Genomic DNA, 22,485 nt, shown 5'->3' on the forward strand with positions numbered 1-22,485 from the left:
TCCTTCTTCCATATAATCCTTCTGAAATTGCTCCATGGATGCCTTAAGAAAACCCTAAGGAAATGTGTTCAGATTTCCTGATTTCATATTGCCTAAACGGATTCCTTCAGAAGTTTCTCCAAAGTTTTCTTTAGAAATTTATCCGGAAAACCCTCTAGAAAATTCTTCACGGAGTACTCTAGAAAACCTCCCAAGGTTTTCCTCAGGAATTCCTCCAAAGATTCCTTCAGAAATCTCTCCAGCAAATCCTTCAGAAATTTCAAATATTAGAATGCCTTCAGAAATTTCTCCAAGGATTTTCCGAAGATTTAAATCTAGAAGTATTTTTTCGGAAATTCTTTTGGGAGATTCTGGGAAATATTTTCCAAAGATTCCCCAAGGAAAATCTCCCTGAAATTCCACCGTAAATGTCTAGAGAGATTCTTTGTGAAAAATATTCTCTGATGCAGTCAGAAAGACCAGTGATCCTGTACGGACACGAGACGTGGACTATGCTCGAGCAGGACCTATAATCATTTGAAGTTTTCCTTTATGATGCTTGAACATTCCTCCTCATAAGTATGAAAAAAATGCGTTTGTGTTTTATTTTCGTTTAAGGACAAGGTATTTGGAGTACATTACTCAAAATTTCTAGAGCACCGTTTTTTAGAACCGTTGAACGGATTTGGATTAAAATGCATCACGCTGTTGACAACCACTGAACAATTAGCGTGATGCATTTTAATCCAAATCCGTTCAACGGTTCTAAAAAACGGTGCTCTAGAAATTTTGAGTAATGTACTCCAAATACCTTGTCCTTAACGTTACGTCAATTTTTGCGTTTTTCATTCAAACGGTATTTGTCATTTAAGGGAGAAGTGCAGAAAAGTTTATCAATAATTTCTCCACAACTCCTCAAAAGTGAAGAAACATTTACCAATATTTATGAAAAAATTTCCTCAGATATTCTTGGAAGGATTCTTTTAGATCTTCGACCAGGGATTATTTTAGAAAATTCTCCAGGCTTTCTCCAAAAAAACCATCAGAGATTCTTTCATACATTCTTTCGGGAGATCTTAAAAAAAGTTGCGAAAACCCATTCAGAAATTCCTCGAAGAATTATTTTGGAAAATTTGCTTAGTGCTTTAGAAATTTCTTAGTAAATTTACTCAGAACCCAAAATCCAAAATCCAAAATCAAAAACCCAAAAATCCATTTATTTGCGCGAAAAAAAAATTACTTCATTGGAAAATCATCCATGGATTCCTTCAAAAAATCATCAATGAATATTTTTAAAAATCTAGGGAACCCTGCAGATATTTTCGAAGAGAACTTTACTGCATTTTTTCCAAGAATTTTTTCAGAAAATCTTCCGAAATTATTTCGTGCATTTCTTAAGAAAATCCTACAGAAATTGCATGCAGAAAATCTTACACGGATTTTTTCAGACATTTCTCCAATATTTTACTTTACAATTCGCCCAGAAATTTTTCCACGGAATGCTCAAGAAAACATCCATGATTTCATTTAAAAATGTCTACAGCGATTTCTTTAGAAATTCGGACAACCAGAGCTATTTCCTTTCTTGATTTTATTTAGAAATTCTTCCAAAGAACCCTTAAGAAATATCTTAAAGTTTTCTTTTGAAACTTCTTTAAAAAATCTTCCAGAGATTCTTCAATGTTTTCTTTAGAATATCTTCCGGAGATCTCTTCAGAAATTTCTCCAGGGATTCTTTTTTAAACACTTCCTGGATTGCGTTAGAAATAACTCCAGAAATACATTGCCAAAGGTTCAAGGTTTTTCACAAATTCCTTCCACAAACCCTTCCAGGGATTTTTGAGGAAATTCGTTCAGCGAATTTATCAGATACTCGTTTGTTTTTTAAAAGAAATTTCTCCTCAAATTCCTGTAGAAAGTCATCATCATCAAGTTCAGATTTCCGGAGATTCTTTCGAAAATTGTTCCCTGGGATCCTTAGGAAATTTATTAATGGAATTCTTTCAAAAAATCTTGCAGGGCTTCTTAAAGGAATTCGTATGGACTTCATGAACTCACTCAGAGATTCCTTCAGATATTTCTCCATGGATTCCATCGGAAATTTACGTAAACTGTCTCCAGGATTTTTTCCAGTTGTTACTACAGAAATTTCTCAGTGAACCAAGCAGAAATTCATACAGAGATAACTTCAGGATTTTTTTCGGATAAGCCGCCAAGAACACTTGGAATTACTGCACAAAATCTTTCAGTAAATTATTTAAAATTTTCTTTAAAAATATTTCTTCAGTTGATTACAAACTTTTCTGGAGCTAAATTTTTAGGAACCTTTACAGGGATCTAGGCATTTCTACTGATATTTGTCCACGGATTCTATCCAGATATACGTCCATGGATTCCTCTAGCAATTTCTTCATGAAATTCTTCAGGACTTTTAAAGGAATTTCTCCACGAATTCCTCTTAAAATGTCGCAGGAAAAGCATCAATGAATTCATCCAAGAGTTTCACAAGAAATTTTTCTAGACAGTACGCCAGATATTTCTTTAGAGATTAAACAATGGTAATACCACAGATTCATCATGGACGAGAATAATGAAGGAGTTGCACTGTTTTATATTTTTGCTCATGTGTACTTTTCGACGTCTGGTGCAAAACCATGACTCGCTATTCGGTAAACGATGGAATGATGGTCGACCCTGTAGTCCAACACGACCGCGTATTGTTTCACGTTCGATTCCGGTTGCACCAAGTCGGCATTGCAATTGTAGTCGTATGTATAGATGTACTAAATATTCATTTGCTCTCGAGGCCAAGTTGCAGATGATTCTGTGGAAGAAGTCCCCATCGCAATGTGCTGCTTACTGCTGAGCTAGCCCAGGACGAAGAATCTTGCCAGCGAAGGGCCTACGGAAAGACTTCTACGTCAACGATATTTCGTCCAATGTCGATATTCCTCATGAAAGCAAACAACTCGTTGGAGAGATGGTCGATCTGAACGATTAATTTGGATACACATTGCGCATGTGAAATTCGAACTGCGAGGAGGTGCTCAGTGGTTTACAATTGCATCTGTCTGATAAATACGAGAATGACTCTCGGCCGCCAACTGCCACTGTGAAGATTTTGGGTTTCGAGTGGTGTCGACCGAAAACTTACAATTCACATAGATGGTGTACCACGGCACTAATCTCCAATGCATTCAAATTGTTCGTTTCCTTAAGACTCGTTGGTCCTATCATTTTTGAAGCCTAGATATTCATCCATACCTTGTGGCTACTGAAATGAAATTGGGAAGAATCACTCTTGCCAAATTTTCAATCATTCTGGTCAGAGTACCGTAGAAATCTGAGTATGGGAGATCAACATCTAAGAACCAAAGGAGAGATAAAGTGGTGAATGAAGAACCCGGTTTAAGCGTCGCATCGAATCCAGTTTGGTTTTGCTTTTCGCGAATCGTAGCTTTCTCTGTGACTTAGTTTGTCATAGTTCCGGACTAGCAACTCGGAATCGTGGGTTCGATTCCCACTGAAACGAATGATATTTTTTTTTTAAATTTATATCTAAAATAGTGAATTCTTTGCCTGCTTTAAGGTTTTCTACGCCTACCTCAAGATATGCTAAAAACAACAAACTGCAGAGTCCATGAAATTCTACACGTGACGCTGATAACACATTTCAACCACCCATTTTGTCTCACCACTCCTATGTGACGCCGGTGGACGAGACGACGATGCTGACTGTGATCTTCCAACTGTTCTGGCCAGCCCCCGGATCGGTGAGAGAAATGAGTAACGAGCTGGAACACTGGCTAGCTGGCACTCGAGGGATGCAACTTGACTCATACCTATACCGGACAGCCATGGCATGGCGGCAGCTATACTTCTACAATCTCAGCCCGATTCTCAAAGGGCTCTAAAGAGAGTGGGATACGATAAACTTTTGTGCAGATTAAAGAAAATTACAACGGAATGTAGGTTAATTGAGTTTTTCCGAAGAGTCGGAAGAAGGCACTCGAGCGCTGGAAAATGCCCGCCTCCGAACTATCATCATCATCAGCAGCAGCAGCGGTATCATCATCATTGCCATCGCCGTCGTTGTCGTCGCATCGTTGGTAAAATTTTTGGCGACTAAAGAAAACGAAACGAACGGCAAACACACACAAAACGAGCTCACAAAGTTATGTACAGTTAATAAACTTTGATTAAATTAGCTTAGCCAGTCGGTTGCGAACGAGGTGCGGTCCCACCCCCAAACCGAATGCAATGTATCTCTTTCAGTCTTTCGTCATGAGAAGCTTGTTGTCGGTTGCAGGTTTTGTTTGTGACCCTTTTTCACCATGGCTCTGGCTCTCCTAGATTCAATTTGGAGTTAGTGGAAATGTGTCACTTTTGCACGACTGGATCCGGCTCCATGCTAGTCGGTGCAACGTGAGCGGAGCTGCAATTCTGATGCGCTGTAAACAAAGTGGATGATGATCTAATTTGCGAAACTTGTTTCAGATTCAAACTGGTGCATTATCAAGCTCATAATGGTCGTCCGTTTGAATAAGCTGCTCGTGCAGCCAGAGCTTACCGTCTCGCAGCGTAACTACCAGATCGATGTCGCTCGCTGGAGAGTCCTATAAGGAATCTCCCTCTCGCTGATCCACAGTTCAACATCAGCCTAAGCGTGGACTGGACATCATCATCGGAACTACTCGGTTCTTCGATCTTCATAGAGCAGATAACGCCTGAAGCAACCAACGCACAGACCTGTCATATCTGCCTCGAAGTCAGGCTCCAACGTTACTGGGAAATTGATAACTTCATTGATTGTAAAGATTCTAGCAAATGGAGAAAAGATTCGCCGGTGATGAAGATCTTCGTCGAAGCTACACAGAGCCTCGATATCGCTGAAGAATAAACTGTACGTCGGACCAACGGTTCAGCCGTCAACTTTCGTCTGATACGCGGGTTTGATTCCCGCCGCAGCTGTCAGGAAATGTTTTCGGCTGTGCCACTGGGCGATGCATGCTAGTTTAAAATGCCAACTGCCAACACAGAGAAAATGAAAGACAGATTTGGGTCCAATAAACTTGTTGGTGTGGCAGCCCATCGGAACCGATCCGCACGTATCAATTGAAAACCGTCACCGACGGTCTTTAACCCAGTAAACACACGATCGCATATGATGTTGAATAGGATGCAAAAGTGGAGGTGGTATACGCGCACTTTACATACAGTTGAATAAAGGCATGTACGTATATGGTCTCCACTTTAGCATCCTATCCCAGACAACCAGGAGTCGTATAAGAAACCACGCTATACATCGTATAAAGTGCTGTTTTAAGTCACTATCGCATATATGTACGGCTGGCTGACAATTTTCATCGCATATGATGTTACATTTTGAACTTATTACGAAGTATCAGGTAAAGTCATATAAGAATACAAATCAACTTTTATTAGGTATGAGAACATCGTAGTAGATGATGTACTGATGTTTTATTGCGATGAACTTTACTTATTCGCAAAAGCGTGCGAGCAAACTCGCAAAGTGTTAAATGAATTCGCATAATTGCGTCTGCGATGATTATACGACTTCGCTTGGTACTTTTCTTGTTGTGTCAGTTTACCTCGCATTGGTGTATGGATGAAATCGCATAAAAGTACAAATAAACTCGTTAAAGTATGCATATAAACTCGCATAAGCTAGAAGCGTTTATGTTGACATAATGCGATTTGATGTGTGATAACAATTATGAACTGTGGATGCAATGCCAAAAAGCTACCAGAAAGTGAATAGCCAGAATTATGGTTGCAAAGTCATCATTATTTATTTTGTTGGCCTGATAATCAACAATGGGATGCACTAGCCAGAGAGGGGCAGTGAAAACTGTGCGAGAAATGGTGCTTCGTCGTTTTAGCCTACCATCCACGTACACCGCAAGTGAACCAAGTGCATTCCAACAAACACTGAGGTGAGTTAGAATATCATGATAATTAATCAGCTTATTTCATAAGTAGCGTTTGGTATTATGTGTGTAGTGCGGCTCGACAATCCAGAAGTCATTAATTCGATATCGAGCTGCCAAGAATTTTTATTTTTAATATTATTAAGTCGCATAAGATGCTTAGTTACGTCGCAATAGCGCACACGGTGCATCGCATAAGATATCGCTTCAAGTCATATAGCGTTATTACTGTTCCGTCAATGCACGTATAGCACCTCCACTTTTATACGCATAAGGCACTTTTGCTGCATCTTATACGATGTAACTTTAACGCATAAAAGTACGTATAACATGAACATAAACTTCATTATACGTGCAAATTGGTTGTCTGGGATTCAACATCATATAAGACTTTGTGCTAGCTGGGCATGCTCCTCGCGTTTTGAATAAGCTAGCCGACGACACGACGAAGGACAACGCTTCTCGCTGGCCATGACAGTGGTACTGAAAGGCACCTACGACGACGACGTGATAACAGGACACGATGGCCGTAATCTTCTTCTTATTCTTCTTCTTCTTCTTCTTCTCTTCTGTATGGCTCTACATTCCCACTGGAACTTGACCTACCTCTCCTAAACATAGTGTTCTTTGAGCACTTCCACAGTTATTAATTCAAGGGCTTTCTTTGCCTGCCATTGCAATGCAATGCATTGCATGAATGCGTATATTGAGAGTACAATGATACACTATGCCTAGGGAGTCGAGAAAATTTTCCCGACCGGAACGGGAATCGAACCCGCCGTCTCCGGATTGGCAATCCATAGCCTTAACCACTAGGCTTACTGGAGACCCCACGATGATCATAATAAGATGGCTAACGAGAAGATGGCAGTTGAACGAGATGATGAAGTCGGAAAATGGGCTTTGAACTACAAAACAGTTCTGTATCACGTTCCCGATGAACTATGGGATCATTGGCAGATCTAAAGCTCGATCGTTCGCAAGCCATCAAAATCTCGGGGTTGTTGTGGTTCCCCCAGCGAGATGTGATCAATTTCAAGGTTTCTGCGTTTTCAGATTTGCCTGCAGTGACAAAGTGGACTGTCGTCTCCTAGATGTCGCAATTGTTCGAGTTACTCGGATTTATCGGACTAGTGGTCATGAACGTAAACATGTTCATTATTCAGATCTAGCTCGTGAGGTCGTTGGCCAATGCGTCGGTCACTTGCTTTCGGTACAACCCTACACCGGTAAACCAGATCATATCACGTTCACCATCAATTCGCCTCAGATCAGCACTAGCCATGGAGCAGCAGGGTCGGTAGTTCAGGGGCCTGATGACCCCCCTCCTTCTGCGAGTCAGCTGGCTAAGACGAGTACTACTATCTCCAATTCAGTGTTAGGTGCCAGACGACTCGAGTGCCGAGGAATAAGTAATCGAGGGATTGAAATAAAAAAAAGCTCGGTCGTTAACGGAGCCTGTGGAGTACCTGGATACCCCCTCAGTTGTTTGTCCCTTACCGCGTTAATGTACGGCTCTGGCGTGGTGGACCTTTTTTACTTGTTCTACTTGAGGGAGAAACATGAATATTAATAACAAAAACCAATCAACTAGTGGTAGGGGTAGTGGCGAGGCCAAACCTTTCGCGAGAAGCGAGTTGGCTAGGTCTCCGTTATGGAGAGAAGAAGGAGGAGTACAGAGCGTTGGTAATCCGATTTCCTCCCCTCCCCTCCTAGTTTGTCGAGTGAGGTATTGGAAGGAGCGTGGTTGATGAGGGCCTTCCACAAGAATCGAGATGTGATGAAGGTGGCTGCGCTTGACTCCATCATTGACTATGTGTTCTCGAAATCCAGCAAGGGCCTCAAGCAGGCCAAAAACCAAAAACTGCAGCCAAGCAACACCATAAGAAACTGATGGAAACTGCGGCAGCGGCAGAACCCGTGAAGTCAAAGGTTCCGAAGTCTGCCCAGACGAAGGCTTTTCCATTCGTGGGTGGCCCCAAAAATGTGCCATGTTGGCAGAAGCGTGAGAGACAACCGTCAGGAACTACCAGCCGGTGCCCACAAGGCTAGGCAGCTGTTAACCCCGAAGGTCGGCAGTGAAGCAGTCAAGTCGGACCCCAGCCAGACGTCCCGGAAAGAAGGGAAGAGTGGGCTTGATAAGGCCAGCTCGTCCCGGATAGAAAGGCACAGGGGATTTCGATAGCAATCTAGGGCGGGCCAAGAATAGGACGCCCATTGGATCATAGTTGAACGGTAGAAGCAGGAAAAGAATCCACATGAGGTGCAGAAGCGCAGGGATACCATGCCTAAGAAACATAGGAGGGCAGGTGGCAAGTGTGAGAAAGTGGGCTCGCTCGTCATCAATACTGAAGAGCCTAACTACTCGCAAGTCTTGAAGGTGATGCGAAACGATGCCAAGCTTGTGGATCTGGGAGTCGGCGTGCGCAGTGGTGAAATAATCCAAGAACTCAAGCGCGACAAGGAGCGCAAAGGTGCTGCCTACAAAAGTCTGGCTAATGAGGTCCTTGGCGAAGGGGTCGAATCGAACAAAATCACTGAAAAGAAGAGCTCGTCACGGACCTGCGGCAGCAGTGTAAGGGAGCGTCCATAAATGACGTAGCTTTCAGGGGGATGAGGGGAGTGCAGAATTGTGTGACGATCCATGTATTAGGAAAATATGCTACAATGGGGGAGAGGGGAGTAAAATATCGCCTAAAAATGCTACGTCATTTATGGACGCTCCCCAAGGTGAATGTGGTCACCGCAGCCGTTCGGCTACGAAAGGGCCCGACAGGGACACAGGTAGCCTTGACACAGCTACCTGTGGCGGACGCAAACAAGTCCGTTGAAGAAGGGAAAATCAAGGTTAACTGGTCAGTATGCCAATTGACCTTGCGCGAGGCTTCGGTGGCTTGCATCAGGTATCAGAGGCCATGACACATGTCATTAGACTGCAAAGGCCATGACAGGAGCAAGCTGTGCAGGCGATATGGTCCCGAAGGCCATAAGGCACTAGGCTGCAGGAGTCCACTCGTGTGTCTGATTTATTCCGGGAAATCCGTAAACAACATGCACCAACGAGTAGTCCAAGGTGTTCGGCCTTCACGAAAGCCGCAGTGAAGAAATCACAGTACAGATAACGCAGCTGAACCTGAGCAGCTCAGCAACGGCATTTTCAGGCAGCTCATGAACGGCGAGCAAATACCCCGTCCAAGAGTTGATGCCTACTATGATGGCTTGATGCTCGCCAGCTGTTATTCGCCTCCACCGACAGGGCGAAGGCCGGTGGTAATAGCGGATGATCTCTAGGTATGCCTGATCTGTAAAATGCATGAGCTGTAATAGTAGTTTACGCAACAAGGTGCAGAATGACGATTTTTACAGCACGAGTCGTACATTTATCCAACGAGGCTTGCCGAGTTGGATAATTACGACGAGTGTTGGAAAAATCGAGTTCTGCACCGAGTTGCGTACAACGTTTTTTGCAATTCCATAAATTACCCTTGAGGATAGTTTTTAACAAAACTTTTTCATCAATCTGCACACTGATGTTCATAGCTATGTTTAAGAAAATCTGAACATAACAGGTTATACTGTGCAGTTGTCACAATTTTTCAAAACTGTGCCCAGAAAGCATCAAGAAGTTGAAAAAAACTGAAAACAGTGCTGTAATGGTCCATTACGCAACACAAATCAGTGCTGTAATGAACCATTACAGCACTGTTAATTTGGTGTGGGAAAGTAGGCCTTTTCCTGTCAGATTTGCGTGAGGTAAAACAGCCTATTACGATGAGAAATTGCAAAAAACCATTTTACGATCCGGCGTGGTCGGATCCTGTGAGAGGCACTGACCTTGACCATGCTTGATGTCGATCTGTCTAATGTTGCTACCAAAAGTACCTTCATGCGGAACGGAGTGAAGCCGATTATCGACGCTACTTTTTGTAGTCTTGGCTTTACAAGTAGGTACATAGTTTGAACTGCTGGTGAACTCAAGCCATTGCGAACCTGCACTGCATCTGCCTATGGGCTGGGCTAGGCGACGGATGCATTGAGCATGAACTAAGTAAGAACGAAATGAGCGACTGCCCCACTGACAAAGTCTCACTGAAAACCAAGATGAAGCAAGGCAAGCAAAATGCTGGCTTTGAGGGTCTCTGTCAGAGTGCCAATGCGAATCCGTGGGGTGATACCTACAGGGTCATGATGGTTCATACAAGAGGTCAAATGGCTCCTACAAAGTAGTCTCTCGAGGTGTTGGAGGAGATCCTCCAGGGGCCTTTTCCGCGTCATGATCCTAGTCCTTAGCCTCCTTTCTGGGGCTGGTGATGAGGAGATGGTCACTGATGTGGAACTTGCTGGGCTCCAGCTGGGGTCTGGGGCTGGTGATGAGGAGAGGGTCACTGATGTGGAACTTGCGGGGATGGCAAAGTACCTTAGTGTAGGTAAGACCCCAGGTCCGGACGTAGTTCCAAACTTGGCCTTAAAAGTAGCTATTGGAGAGGCTCCCGGAATGTTCAGGTCTGCTATGCAGAAATGCCTGGACGAGGAAGTTTTCCTAGAGGTTGGGAGCGACTGAGCCTGGACAATTACCCGGAGACTCGTCGGCATGTACACCAATCTGCTTGATTGACACGGCGGGGAAATTACTCGAAAGATCATCCTCAATAAAATATTGAGGCACATCGAGGGTGTAAATGGTCTCTCGAGCAACAAATTCAGCTTCCGTAAAAGGAAGTCGTGTCAGTTACAAAGATCGCCAAGATAGCGTTATAGAAGTGGGATTCGATACTGTACAGTAGTGACTCGGGATGTACGGATCGGGATCAATTGCGCTAGTTGGGTGGCTATTGCTGACGCGCGTCTTGTACGGCGAGACGTTGAGGTTAAAGTTCCCGGTGAAAGTGGCAATCGTTGGCTTCGCTGACGACATTACGCTGAACGTCCAGGGTTAATTGATCGACGAAGTCCAGGGTGCGGCAGGAACAAATGCGAAAAGTTCAAGGCGCTATCACACGTTAGATATGGGATATATGACTATTTTTTCAAGACAGTGTATCAGTCAATGTCTATATTCTATCACTACAAAAAAAAATGAACATATTTGATTTTTAACATGTGATAATGCAAGCCTTAAAAGTGGGTATCGATAAACTGCGCGCCCAATGGCCATAAGAGAATACGGCTTAAATAATGAAAATAGCTTTAATTCGATGAACAAACAGGCCATATTAAACCAGAGCCATGTAATTTCGCATACCAGATGAAATAAGCACATATATTTTAAAAATATATTTTGAAATGTACACATGTCGCGTACGTTTTAGTGGTTTGAAAATTCTTCAGCTTCAGGCACCGTCTTGTAAAGGTCAGTGACCGAAATGGGATTTTTTTTAACTTTTCAGAAAATTAAACTGTTAGACATCATGAAACGTTGGAATATAAATTGGTTAACGTCAAATGGTCAAAAACTGAAATTAAAAAAACACTTTCGCATTTTTTTCTGCCGCATACTGTAGAATGGACTGCAGCCCACTCGACTGCAGTTGTGGAGAAGTGGATCATGTGCTCCAGGAAACTGGAAATGGCTAACCACAAATCTGAGATGGTGGTTGTGAACAACTGGAAGTCGAAGCAGCAAGTGATGATCAGTGTAGAGGATTGCACTATCACTTCGAAGCGTTCCGTCAAACACTTGAGTGTGATGATCGACGACAAGATTACCTTCGGTAGCCACGTTGATTTCGCCCGCAAAAGAGCCTCCACAGCTATAGTGCCACTGTCCCGAATGATGTCCAATAGCTCTGCTGTGTATGCCAATATTCTGCTTTCGAGAAGGATGTGAAACGTTCCTGTCAGTGAAGAGAATTGTCAGACAAAAGAAGCATAAAACAAGCCACAAAGAAGGCGCGACGATTGCTCTTTATCCCTACTGGTAACAGATAATGACATGATCTCGAAAATTTTTGGTGCAGACAAAACGGAAGCTGAATTTGTTGCGTACTTTTCAACTCTTGAATAATCAATTATTACAAACCCAAAGTCGAAACTGTTTGATGATAGATCTTCAGCAGAGTTGTAGTGTTTACCTACTCGAAGTTACCAATCGAAAATCGCAATGCAAGGCTGAAAAATCTCTAAACTCGTGGTGTACGATGTTTATCCTATTATTTTCAAAATGGGACTATCTTATGTCACATTGGGTGGATTGTCGCAACAAATACAGGTTGCGACATTGTCATTATTGTTGCGCGATGGTTGAATTTTGATTCACTGGTTCCTGTACATGGGACAAATGAAGAGGTTATGTGCCTTTTTGAGAAAGGCTTTTCCCCTTTTTCAAAATTTTAAGTTAAAAAATAAATAATAATAATAATAACATAAACCACGTGGTCATTTTTTGGGAGATTCCAAACCCCCCGTGCCGAAGTGATCTCACATTTGATTTTGCTGGAAGTTCGGCACTGGTGCCGAGAATTGATGCTGGACTAGGCGCAGGAAACTTGTTCAAAATAAACTTTCCGGCAGCAAATCTTTACAACAATCACTGTTAACAACAAGTTCACGCTATAAGGTATCTGATTCAGATGGAAAAAATGGACGAAAACGGTCGTTCCGTTGTGAGTTTAGGTACTGCACAATTTTATTTACATGTAGTGCCAGGAATAGGGTAAAAAACCCTATTATTAACAGTTTATGTGTTGCACTGTGAAATTCAAATTTGATTCTTGTTTCTCTCCCCTAAAAAACTTTCCCAATTTCATTATTCTGACGGTGTATGTAGTTCAACAAATGTTTATCGGAATTTAAGGTCTATTGTAAACAATATTTCACGAATTCGATGAGGTTTATTTTTATTAAATTCAATGTTCTTTTGTTATTTCATATACCCCTCTTGACCAGCCGGACAGCAGTGGAACAAAAAATGAGAAAAATGCAATCATTCAAAAGCTGCTATCCTACTCACCCGAATCATCTTCCGCATCTCGTCCTTCTGGATCGGGTTGACCTGGGTCGTCTCCCGGAGCCACCGCCTCAGCCAATGGCCCAACCACACCAGCCCGCAGTCGCACTGCATCGGGTTGTTGCTGATGTCTAGGCCCCCGATGACACTCCGGGTCCCCACGGCATCCCATGAGCTCGCGTTCGGATAGAAACTGTCGGGCGCCAGCGCCGCCAGCAGGTTATCCGACAGGTCGATGCTCAGCCGGGGGATGTACTTGAGGGCGTAGAATATACCCGGTGGCAGGTCGTTCACCAGGGTGTTTCGTATCCGCAGCTTGAGGTCGTGATTGCGCGCTAGGCCAACGAAGGCCCGGTGGTGGATTTGAACGAGCCGCCGGCCGGTGATTTCCAGGAGGTTCAGCTTGGTGATGGTGTGCATTTTGGCGGTGAAAAGATTGTCATCGATGTGGTCCTCGTAGACGGTCACGTAGAGCTCCTGGAGGCCACGCAGTTTGGAGATGAGCTCGGAGAAGTTGTGCTGTGAGTTGATGCGAAGCTTTTTGAGGTTGTGTAGTTTAATGAAGATGTCCGGATTGGTGATTTTGATGTCTTCGATTAGGAGTTCTTCCAGGCGGCGGTTTTGAGAGAAGTCGTGGAAGGATATTTTTCGGATGGGGTTCCGGGAGATTTCCAGGACTCGGATGGAGGTTGGGAGGTTTCGGAGTAGGTTGGTGATGTTGTTGATTTTATTGTCCTTGGCGTAGAATTCCCGTAGGTAGTAGAGCTCCTCGAGGGATTCAATTTCTTGGATGTGGTTGTGACTGATGTCCAGGGTGACCAGTTGGGGGAGTATGAGGGAAGGCAATCGGTATAGGCCAGTGTGTTGGAGGTGCAATTCGTGGAGGCGTGGCACGTTGAGAAAGATTTCCTTGAAATTGATGTTGATAAATGGGTTCCAGCTGAGGTCCAGGATTGTCAGATTATTCAAATTAGCAAAAGAGTTGTCTGGGATGAGTTTGATTTGATTATACGAGAGGTTAAGCTCGAGCAAATATTGCGTGCTGGTGAACATGTACTCGTCGAGAAACTCCAACAAATTGTTGCTAAACTGGATGGAGCGAAGTGTGAATCCGATGTCGGCGAATGCAGTTGCCTGCCAGGCAGCGAACAGATTGTTAGACAAATCCAAAAATTCGATTCGCGTGTTCAGGAATGCATCGCGCGGAACTGCCCTTAGGCGATTGTTATTCAGTTTCAGCAGACGGAGTTTTTTGAGCGGGGAAAATTGCTCAATTTGGAGCACTTCTATCTTGTTATGGCTCAAATCGAATTCCTGCAGGTTCACCAGGCCGGCGAAGCTGCGTCGTCTTAATGATGATATATTGTTGTGAGCTAGGTTGAGGATTTCCAGTATCTGTAAATCACCGAAGGCATGATTTTGGAGCGTGGTAAAATTGTTCCAGTTCAGGTAGAGGATACGGAGAGAGTAGGCTAGCGCGCGGAAGACGAGTGGCTCCTGAAGCTGATTGTGGCTGGCGTCCAGTGAGTAGACGTAGAGCAGAGAGTTGACGTCGCCATCGAAATTATCGATCGCATTGTTGCTAATATTCAGCCTCATGGGGGTGGTGGCGTTCGAAACGTGCTTGAACATTTTCAGCGAGAACGTACTCATCTCGTTGTACATCAGGTCCACGCTGAGCAACGCCGGTAGGGATCTAAACGCAGCCTCGCTCACGTTCTGCATCCCGTTGAATGACAGGTCCACGTACGTCAGGTAGGGCAATTCGTGAAAACAGTTTTTCTCCATGCTTTTTATTTTGTTCGAGGACAAATTTATGATTTGAATCAGCTCCAGATTATGGAACGTGTCAGAGTGAAGAGCTTCAATCTGATTGAATGACAAATCAATTTCGACGAGGTTTTTGTGGATGTCTGACTGGAACACCCTACGTGGGAGCACCGTAATTCGGTTGAATGCGAAATTCACGTACGTCAGCTGGCTCAGAGTGGAAAGGGCATCGTCAGGAATTACCTTCAGGTTGTTGTTGTCCAGCCCCAGCCACATTAACTCGGTTAGCACGCTGAGTGCATCCATTGGATATTCCTCCCGGTAGATGCCGAACGACAGCTCCAGGATTTTCAATGTGCTGGACACATTATCGAACACATTGGGGTGCACATAGTGAATATCGTTGAAGCTCAGGCTAATCTCCTTTATCGTGTCCAGTCCATTGAAAATGCCGTAATTGAGACTAGTTATTTTATTGTTCCTAAGCAGCAGTGTCTGCAAATTGGCACCCCATCCGACGAAATCGTTCTCCGCAATTTCCGCTATTTTATTGTAGCCCATGTTCAAATAGGACAGCTCGGTACAATTAGCTAATCCTTCCACTGGAATGGAGGTGAAATTATTGCCACTCAGTGAGAGCACTTTCAGTGTCGCTGGCAGCTGATCGATCCCTGTCAGTTCATTCGATGTCAAGTACAGATACCGCAATTTGTTCAAACTGCCAATCGCCCTCGGGGCCGCCAGTAGTCGGTTACGTTCCAAGTCCAAATACTCCAACGACTGCTCCAACGTGGCGAACGCTTCATCATCCACCGATTCAATAAAATTGAACGCCAGCACCATGTGCACCACCCCCAGGTCCCGAAATGCGTCCCCCGGTATGCTGCGTATGAAATTCTTATCGAAATTGATAGCCTTCACTCGAACCGTCCCATTGAACAGCCACGATGGCAGCTCCTCTATCAGGTTTATGCTGAGGTCCAGCTTTTCGAACTTGATTCGGGACCCCGCCATGTCCACCCCGACCAGCTTCGATATCAAATTGTCCTTCAGCGAAAGGATCCGCAAATCATGCAAATGCTCCAGCACGGCGGCAGGAAACGCGCTCAGGATGTTTTTCGACAAATCAATCGTCACCAGCGATTTCGGAAAAATATTCGGCCCTATGTGGGCTATCCGATTGGAGCTGATATCCAACCACACGAGTTTTTTCAGCTTGGCGAATGGTTTCTGCTGTTGCTGTCCGGGAACCGCCGGTAATGGCCCCAGCGGTGAGTGCTTTGCAGTGATTATCGAAGACGACGCCTGGAACGTGGGCACCGTGTGGTTTGGGCGCTTGTCCTCGTGCAAAAACAGCGAAAGCTCCGAAATCGAATTACCGGAAATGTGCAGACTCCGCAACGAATCCGCCAGGCTCCCCCAGTTGCCGTCCAGGTGGTGAATGTTGTTCCTGAAAGCACACAAACCAAACGGAGGAAAAATATCGGTATCATTTGCATTTGCAGCCGGTGGGAATTTAAATCTAAATTAGTTTCCTCATGGGGATTGCTCCGAAGCTCTACGAAATCTCTTCGTACTAAATTCTAATCACCATCCACTCAACTCTCGAAGTGGAGAGGACGAAAAAAGCTACTCCCATTCTCATTGTACAATTGTTTAATCCTCTATCTCTCTGGAGTGCTTCGTTCTCATACACTCATAGATTTCTAAATCACGGTTTTGCCAACCGGTGGTCCGCGGCCCCCTGGGGGGCCGTGAAGTCAGTCTAGGGGGGCCGCGATGTTACCAAAAGGATTGTTAAATTTTTATTCTATTTTGTGAAAATTATATCAATTTTGTATACCGCCACCCCCAAAAGCCACAATTTGAGGAACAAAATTTTCAGTATAAAACGCCTTCAGAAGAAGAAATTTTCGGCTGCGCCGCTATTTTTCAGCTATGATTCAAATTGAATGTTCATGACATCATTTTTACGAAATGTGAGTGTCATTAATCGTCGAAAATCCCTCCCACAGTAAATTTCTGGCTACGTCACTGTACCCAAAAACTCGGTTTCGTTCATTTAATTCATTTTTGCCTTTCTCGTACACCAAGGTGTACCGAAAGGCTATATGTTCACTCCAAAAACGAAAATTTGATAGAGCCTCCGGAGGGGTCAAGTCTTATATACCAATCGACTCAGCTCGACGAATTGAGGTGATGTCTGTGTGTGTGTATGTGTGTGTGTGTGTATGTGTGTGTGTGTGTATGTGTGTGTACAAAAAAAACTCACATCACTTTTTGGCAGTAAACCTCATCCGATTTCAATGACCGATGGTTCATTCGACGCGGAATCTGGTCCCTTTGTTTCCTATTGAAAATGGTTCGGATCGGTTAAGCCGTTCCGGAGATATGGCCATTTAGGTGTTCCGGAACGGTACCCCAGGAAGGGACCAGATATTAAAATGCATCAAACCTATGCATGCGACACATCAAACCACGGCATTTTCGATAACCTGATGAGCGGTAAGCAGAAAAAAAAGTCTAAGACCATATCTGAACCGGTAGTGTTCCGGAACCGGTTCCGGGTGTCCCGCCGGAAGTGGCGAATATCAAAGTGAACCAAACCCATGCATGAGACACATCAAACCACGGCATTTTCGATAACCTGATGAGCGGTAAGCAGGAAAATAGTCTCAGACCATATCTGAACCGATAGTGTTCCCGAACCGGTTCTGGGCGTCCCGCTGTAAGTGGCCAAATATACAATTGTACCAAACCCATGCAAGCGACACATCAAACCATGGCATTTTAGATGACCTGATGGACAATGATCAGGAAAATCATCTCAGACCATATCTGAACCGGTAGTGTTCCGGAACCGGTTCTAGTCGTCCCGCTGGAAGTGGCCAAATATACAAGTGAACCAAACCCATGCATGCGACACATCAAACTACGGCATTTTCGATAACCTGATGAGCGGTAAGCAGAAAAATAGTCTCAGATCATATCTGAACCAGTAGTGTTCCGAAACCGGTTCTAGGCGTCCCGCTGGAAGTGGCCAAATATACAATTGAACCAAACCCATGCAAGCGACACATCAAACCATGGCATTTTAGATGACCTGATGGACAATGATCAGGAAAATCATCTCAGACCATATCTGAACCGGTAGTGTTCCGGAACCGGTTCTAGTCGTCCCGCTGGAAGTGGCCAAATATACAAGTGAACCAAACCCATGCATGCGACACATCAAACTACGGCATTTTCGATAACCTGATGAGCGGTAAGCAGAAAAATAGTCTGAGATCATATCTGAACCAGTAGTGTTCCGAAACCGGTTCTAGGCGTCCCGCTGGAAGTGGCCAAATATACAATTGAACCAAACCCATGCATGCGGCACATCAAACCACGGCATTTTCGATGACCTGATGGATAACGAGCAGGAAAATCATCTCAGACCATACCTGAACCGGTAGTGTTCCGGAACCGGTTCTAGGCGTCCCGCTGGAAGTGGCCAAATATACAATTGAACCAAACCCATACATGCGACACATCAAACCACGGCATTTTCGATGACCTGATGGACAATGAGCAAGAAAACCATCTCAGATCATATCTGAACCAGTAGTGTTCCGGAACCCGTTCCGGGGTTCCCGCCGAAGTGGTTAAATCTGAAAGAGAAACAAACCCGTACATGCGTCACATCAAATAGCGGCTTTTTAGATTACCTAATGAACGGTCAGCAAGTGTTTCGGAATCGGGTTTGAGTGGCCGGAAGAGGCCAAATGTAAAAGTGAACCAAATCCAGGCATGTGACACATCAAATCGTGGTTTTTGCGATAAACTGATGAACAGTTAGCTAGAAAATAGCCTTACGTCACTGGTAGTGGTCCGGAATTGGTTCAGAGAGTCCCGTCGAAATTGTCAAACCCTGCATGTGACACCCTCAATTTGCAGCGTTTTTGTTTAAACCGATGAGCAGTTAACAAGACAATAATGTTAGACCATATTTGGTACAGCCGGTAGTTACCCGGAATCAGATCCGGGTGGTAAAATGTAAAATTTAACCAAACCCATGGATGCGGTACATCAAATCACGACCAGTCTTGTAAACATTCGACACTTTTTACTACCTTCATTTCGTTTCCGCAGTCGGGTGTCAGTCGGCTTTGTTACATTCGTGCGCTATCGTTACCTCTTACCTACACACAACACGAGCAGTAGAACGAAGGACTGATCACGACTTATCGACAACCTGATGGAAAAATAGGGTCAGACCACATTAGATTCCCAGTAGTGTTGCGGGTTCAGCTGTGGCTTCGAAAGTGGTTAGAAGTAAAAGTAAAGCAAACCCATTCATGCGATATATCAAATCGCGGTGATTAGGTAAAGGTGAATAAATAGCAATAAAATATTCTCAGACCATAATTGGGACAAACGGTAATGTCATTGAATCAGATCCGGGTATCTCACCGGAAATTACAAAATATAAAAATGAACCAAACCCATACATACAACACATCAGATCCCAGATTTTTTTGATAATCTAATTAACGGTAGCAAGAAAATAGCCTTAGATCACATTAGAGACTAGTTGTTGTGTAGCAGAGCCAACGTTCATGTGAAAAATTAAATCGTGGCTTTGTTTAATGGCCTGATGAACATTTAGGTATGAACTACAGTGACGAATAGGTCTAAGTTCTCATTTATGAGAACAAAATATAGACAAAACTAAAGCGATCTCATCAAATCGTACCATTTCAGATTCCTAGGGTGTAAATTTATAGCAGGATGGGTCAACGTTGAATGGAAAAATAAGAATTTGATCGCGTCAACAGAAGATGGTGGCTGTTTTAAGGAATTTTAAGAATTTTGAGCTCTAAAACTATGTAAACTATGTAACAGAACATCCAAGATGGTGTCTCAATGTTCAAGATGGCGGTTAGTTTAGTTGGGGTAGATATCCGGAGTCATAAAATGATGACCGGAAAATCTAAAATGACGTTTCAAAATTTTGCGGCTTCATGATACTTGTTTGGTTTGAGTTTTGGATCGTTGTCTTATATTTTCTGAATATTGGATGTTATGCTAATACATATAAAATGTATCCATATTGAGTAGACTTAGCAAGCAGTTTTCATTTTGTATTTATGTCAATGTCATCAACATGTCGCTCGAGTTTTGTTGAAAGGATATTTTAAAGCACGAGAAAGGCACCATTACCGCTAGGTGGATTAATTCGGGTTTTTTTTCTGAAAATTGTCATTGGACCGCGGATGTTTTGACAATTCTTAAAGGGGATCGCCACCTTAAAAAGGTTGGGAACCCCTGTTCTAAATGGATGGAAAGGTAGGAAGCCCTCTGCTGCTCTTGCACTTCAATGATGATGGAAGCCTTAGGCCATTTTCTGGGTTTTAATCAAACTAAAAATAGAGCTAGCCTTGGTGTATGGAGCATAGACTGAGGGACTCATCTGTGGATCATTCGTTTCCATCAAACTGAGGTATTTCATTTCAATTCCAAATCTCGAAGACGTTCTCGTTCATTAGATAGGAGGATTTCATTTGAACTGGATCACCTTTAATGTGACCTTGACTTTTGTTTCAATTGAGGCACTTACTTATACATTTTGATTGAAAAATGCAGTCATAGAACAATCATGACTAAATCTCATTTGAATTACATGATGAAAAGCCTGACTAATTGTAACAGATTGATCCATAATTGTGCAATGACTGCCATTTTATCCCAGTTTTTGGAATTATTTCCAAATTTGTTAGATTCTAAGTAAAAGAAACTAGGATAAAGTACTGTTCCTTTTAATTCCACTAAGAATTTGCATCCTTTGACAGATACACAGTAGTGTACAAATATCCAGTAATCGTCTAGATCCTGTCATTTCTTACACTTTTCAATGAATTTGAATTCCCTTAAATTTTATTTTCTAAGAGAAATAAAAACATGTGGTGTCTCCAGTTCGATTCCCGTTCCAGTCGGGAAAATTTGCTCGACTCCCTTGGCATAGTATATGATTGTACTTGGCTCACAATATACAAATCCATGCAATGTCAGGCAAAGAGAGCCCTGAAATTAACCTTCACATACCCGCACCTTGACATCTCATTTTCAAAATGCTGGCATTTCGTCAATTTTCAGCCGATTTTTTTGAAGTCGCCCTCAATCGATCATAAATTGGTGCTAGTTTATTATACTCAAGTGGCCATGCAACATCCGGAACCATTCCGGAGATATTCCGGATTGTACTGGGGTCAGGGGGGTGCCAAAATGGCAAAAAAATGATTATTTCGTGGGTTATTGTATTTGAATCATCAATTTTCAGCGTAATTTTTGTTGCGAGCAATGAAACACAACTGCAATAACCAGATTTTTATAAGTTGACCGATCCGGACCACTTTGACAGGTTCCGCGGGGGCCTTATTGGGGACACTTTTGGTTTTCAACCAAAACATGTCATGCGACGTATCAAACTTCATGATTTCGAGAGAATGAGACAGAAAAGTTACACTGAAGTATGTTTCAACTGATATGGCCGCTCCGGAACACCTGAAACAGGTTCCGCGGGGGCCTCATTGGGGACACTTCTGTTTTTCAACCAAAACAAGTCGTGCGACATATCAAACTTCCTGATTTCGAGAGAATGAGTCAGAAAAAGTAGACTGAAGTATGTATCAACTCATATGGCCGCTCCGGAACACCTGAAACACGTTCCGCGAGGGCCTCATTGGGGACACTTCTGTTTTTCAACCAAAACAAGTCGTGCGACGTATCAAACTTCCTGATTTCGAGAGAATGAGACAGAAAAAGTAGACTGAAGTATGTATCAACTGATATGGCCGCTCCGGAACACCTGGAACAGGTTCCGCGGGGGCCTCATTGGGGACACTTCTGGTTTTCAACCAAACCATGTCGTGCGACGTATCAAACCTCATGATTTCAAATAAATAAACTAGAAATGATAGACTATAGTCTATATCACCTAATATGACCACCCGGAACATCTTGCACAGGTTTTCCGGGGCCTCATTGGAGACACTTCTTGTTTTCAATCAAAACATGTCGTGCGCCGTACCAAACATTATGATTTAGAATGAATGAGCCAAAAATGATAGACGTAAGTCTGTGTCAACTAATATGGCCACCTCGGCATATCTAGCACAGGTTCCGCGGTGGCGTCATTGATGACACTTCTGGTTTACAATCAAAACCTGCCGTGCAACATATCAAACTTTATGATTTCGAATGAATAAGCCAGAAAAGATAAAATTAAGTAGACTCGACTCGGTATCGACTTGAAAGGGCGCTCTAGAAAACTTCCTATAGGTTCCTTTTAAATTTAGATTAAGCAATCCACAAAACGTACACAAGCTGTATATTTTCTGAAAAATGGACATATGTTTGAAAAAAATAAAAGGTTAGATGTTCATTTCCAAAAATACTTTTTATACTTATAATATGAGTTGATACATACTTCAGTCTACCTTTTCTATCTCATTCTCCCGAAATCATGAAGTTTGATACGTCGCACGACTTGTTTTGGTTAAAAAACAGAAGTGTCCCCAATGAGACCCCCGCGGAACCTGTTCCAGGTGTTCCGGAGCGGCCGTATGAGTTGATACATACTTCAGTCTACCTTTTCTGTCTCATTCTCCCGAAATCATGAAGTTTGATACGTCGCACGACTTGTTTTGGTTGAATAACAGAAGTGTCCCCAATGAGGCCCCCGCGGAACCTGTTCCAGGTGTTCCGGAGCGGCCATATGAGTTGATACATACTTCAGTCTACCTTTTCTGTCTTATTCTTTCGAAATCTGGAAGTTTGATACGTCGCATGACTTGT

General features: G+C 43.3%; 1 protein-coding gene across 3 annotated transcripts in view; it reads right to left on the reverse strand.

Moving 5' to 3' along the window:
* LOC109420550 (chaoptin) overlaps positions 1-22,485 on the reverse strand; it is a 611,746-nt gene that overhangs the window by 49,772 nt on the left and 539,489 nt on the right. For all 3 annotated transcript variants that reach the window (XM_062850196.1, XM_062850197.1, XM_062850198.1), the window contains one exon: positions 12,880-16,096. In XM_062850196.1, the coding sequence (XP_062706180.1) occupies positions 12,880-16,096 (3,217 nt within the window). The remainder of the gene's footprint in view (positions 1-12,879; positions 16,097-22,485) is intronic.

Source organism: Aedes albopictus, chromosome 2 (assembly GCF_035046485.1).
Source record: "Aedes albopictus strain Foshan chromosome 2, AalbF5, whole genome shotgun sequence".
In the NCBI taxonomy this organism is placed as follows: domain Eukaryota; kingdom Metazoa; phylum Arthropoda; class Insecta; order Diptera; family Culicidae; genus Aedes; species Aedes albopictus.